General features: G+C 49.1%; 1 protein-coding gene across 1 annotated transcript in view; it reads right to left on the minus strand.

Moving 5' to 3' along the window:
- Window positions 1–3494, minus strand: part of PAPPA2 (pappalysin 2) — a 226659-nt gene that overhangs the window by 125129 nt on the left and 98036 nt on the right. Inside the window, exon 6 of the mRNA XM_011361283.2 lies at window positions 514–1003. Within this exon, the coding sequence (XP_011359585.1) occupies window positions 514–1003 (490 nt within the window). The remainder of the gene's footprint in view (window positions 1–513; window positions 1004–3494) is intronic.

Below are 3494 nucleotides of genomic sequence, written 5' to 3' on the forward strand. Positions count from 1 at the left end.
AAGAGAGGGAGGGAGGGACGAGAAAGCGAGGAAAACATGAAGCACACAGCGCGAGTGAGTCATGAAACGGAGTTCGCCGTCTCGGGACCCCCGGCCTCCTCGCCTCGCTGTGGGCGAGCTGCCTGGGACCTCCCAGGGTCACAGGAACCGTGGCAGATGATCTGAAAGTTACGGCGAGGGATCAGACACGAAACCGTGTCACCAGCGAGGAGTAGCTGACTCTGATCCACTGAGCTGAGGCGACTACTTCCAGTCGAACCGAAATGCCTCACGTACCATCGTCTGGCAGCGTCAGTCAGGTTACCTGCTGGCCCTTTCTAGGGAATGTTTTCTGTTTTTCATCTCGGATATGCCACTTTAGAATAAAATCCGCCTCTAAGATTCTGAACATTACACCGTGAACATGTCACGGTGTAAAAAACTGGGCGGGTGGGGGGCGGGGGAAGGAAGCAAAGCCCACTCCCAAACCTCAAGAAGCCCCATGGTTTAGAAAAGCCTTACTGCCCAACTCACACGTCCGTGAACTTCCTGTGAGGATGTGTCACCGCGGCGGGCGAGCCGCTGGCGAATGGGGGCTCGCGGAGAACCTGGTACGTCACAGGCCTGCAGCCAGAGCACAGGGGACTGCGGGGCCGCGAAGCCAGGAGAGCAGCGTCGATCTCCATCCGCTCATCGAAGGTGTACACTTTCACGCCCGACACCTCCCCGTCGACATGCAGTTTGACGGTGAGCGGGGTGTCACAGGATGTGTCTAAGGGGCCCAGATGCACAGACTCCCGCTGTTCCAGCAAGATCTCCACATCGAAGAGGGCCTGGGGGGAGTCCATGGACAGGTAGGTGACCCACAGGGTGAGGGTGTCGGCCCGGACAGGGTGCCGGAAGAGCAGCTCTAGGCTACAGCCTTCCGCGGGGCAGGGGACTGTCATGTTCATGTGGTACAGGTGGAGTTCGGGACTCCAGGCCTGCAGGCTGGGCTCACAGGGCTGATCCACGTCCGGAGGGCCTGAGGGAGATGAGCAGAAAGACAGACACGTCAGGATCCAGCATTGTAAATCTGAAAACAAGCGGCCGCATCAGCAGCCAGAAAGAAGCATGAAGAAGAGAACTTTGAGGTCCTGCAGAAGCTGGTCAGCTCAGCGGGTTGGATCATAAGTACTACGGAGGACAAGGTGTGACAATTCAGAAGTGTGGCGGCTTGTCCCACACCACCTCTACTCGGCAGCCTTGACCGAGACAGCTGCCACAGGGCGCTGGGAATGGAGCAGCCCAGATCTTAGCTGGAACGCGAGGCCGATGCAGAGAAGGTAAGTCATGGCCTTCACGAATCCTTGAGCAGAGGAGAATTCTTTGCGCTTGGTTTATTAATAATTTATGATAAATCAATGCTTCCAAAGCTGTTTTATGTTTGTTTCAGCCTGACGCTACATCTGGCTAACTAGGTAGGTGCTTCACAAACTTCTTTCATTCCCTAAGATTGCCCCTGAGCGGCCCTGCCAAATCACTGTCGCCAAATAGTAAAACCATACACTGAAATCTTTTCGGCTCACGTGTGTGTGAGCATAGGTCGGTCGCTACATGGAGAGAACAGTAGGCAGGAAATAGAAACACTAATTCTTGAGTGGGGAAAAAATGGGGACTCAGTAGCCAAGCAAAAATGTAATCGCGAAAACTCAAATATCGCCAACATATTAAGGGTAGCTCTGTGGAAAAACAATGCAAACGAGATGCTTTTCTTTTATATCACGTGAGGGGAATCGAAAGAGAATGCTAAATTAGGAATCCATAGAGTCCGGCTGTAATAGGCGCTGTGGCTGGTCTTTTTAAGCCCCGATTTCCTCATTTATAATATAAGTACGATTCAACCCCTGCCTTACTAAGTTAGTGTGGAAGAGCTATACAATATTCCATAGAAACATGTGCACACTGCATTTGCAAAAATAGTATTATTAGCCCTGCAGAATTTGGAAAATAAAGAATGTCCCAAAACCCAGAAGAAACAAGCTCAAGTATACGTGTGTGTGTGTGTGTGTGTGTGTGTGTGTGTTACAAGTTACGGTCCTAATTGTTTTTTACCTATACTGTGGATCCATTCATTAATTCATTCATTCAACAAAATTTGACTGTGTATCTGTTTATATTTGGCACTAACCTAGGTGAACAAGAGAGATAAAAGGTCTTGCCCTTATATATCTTACAGGCGGTGCAGCCACAGATGAAGAGGTGTAAGTGTAATTCCAAGTGATAACGGCATCGTTGAGGAAAAATGAGAACTGGAGAATGATGGGGTGGGGGCTGTTTTGGGTTGTGCAGCCAAGGATGTCCAACCCACCCCCCAGAAGATGACATTAATGCAGGGACTGTGCCTGGCGCGGTTTGCCATCCCCGACAACATTTAGACAGTGCTGGCTCTCAACAGGTGTTCATGAAGGGCCGTCAAATACGCTTTGATCGTATCTGTGAATACATGCACTTGCGCATGCTCTGCTGGGGGGTTTGCTTACTTTCACTGCGTATATTTCGAACGTGACTTGGTCCTTCACCTCTCAAAGCAGAAGAAGACCAGTATTTCTTAGCATTTTCTGACAATCATCTGAAAATGCTAGCAGAGTAAAGGCCTTTGAAAGCCGATGTGAGAGCAGCATTGTCCGTCGGAAAGTTCTTATTACGATCTCAGATTAAAAGATGTGAGAGACCCGAAAGCTGACTGGCTCGGATGGCCTCGAGACACAACACAACGAGACTCGGAACCCAGGACTTCTAAGTCTTTTCACCTCTACCAAATAATTTGAACAATTTCCAAGAATTATACAGAAAAAAGTACAAAGCCAAGGAGTCAAATGGGCATTAAAACACTAGCACAGGACAAACTGTCTGCCACAGAAACAGTCTTTTACGAAATGCCCATCTCCAAACGAGTCCGATGCAGGGCCGATGTAAATTTCACAGCCACTTTCCACTCTTTCCCCAAAACTTTCAGTTGAAAACAGTCCTATGAGATCAATCTAGTGAACCGTCTCCCTCCAGATGTCTCCTCGAGGGTCCTGTCGTTCCGGTAACTGGGAGCCCAAGGAGATTTCTTGGAGACAGTGTGGACTCTTAGACCAATGTTCCTTTTTTCTTGTCAGAGTCAAGAGTGCAGGCTCACTCAAATAGGATCATGTCCAACACATCTCGCTGAGTAGTTTTTAGGATCTTCAAAAATAGCAAAACAGAACGATGATAACCAGGGAAACACCGAATGGAGATGGTGGATCAACTCAAGCCTGAAGAAGGCGCTGACACTCACACCAACGGCGTTTCCTGCACTTGGGTTTGGATAACGTTCAGGCTCTGATTAGAGGCACTGATGTATATACGTGACTGAATGTGTGACTGAGAAGTGGGGTTGAGGAACAGAAAAAGGGAGTTAAAACATTTCCCCCTCCCAAAGCCTAGCGTAGATCACGTCCAAAGCACAACCAGTACCAGTGAATAAGAGACTCATAAAAACAGCC

Source organism: Pteropus vampyrus, unplaced genomic scaffold, assembly GCF_000151845.1.
Source record: "Pteropus vampyrus isolate Shadow unplaced genomic scaffold, Pvam_2.0 Scaffold65, whole genome shotgun sequence".
NCBI classification, from domain to species: Eukaryota; Metazoa; Chordata; class Mammalia; order Chiroptera; family Pteropodidae; genus Pteropus; species Pteropus vampyrus.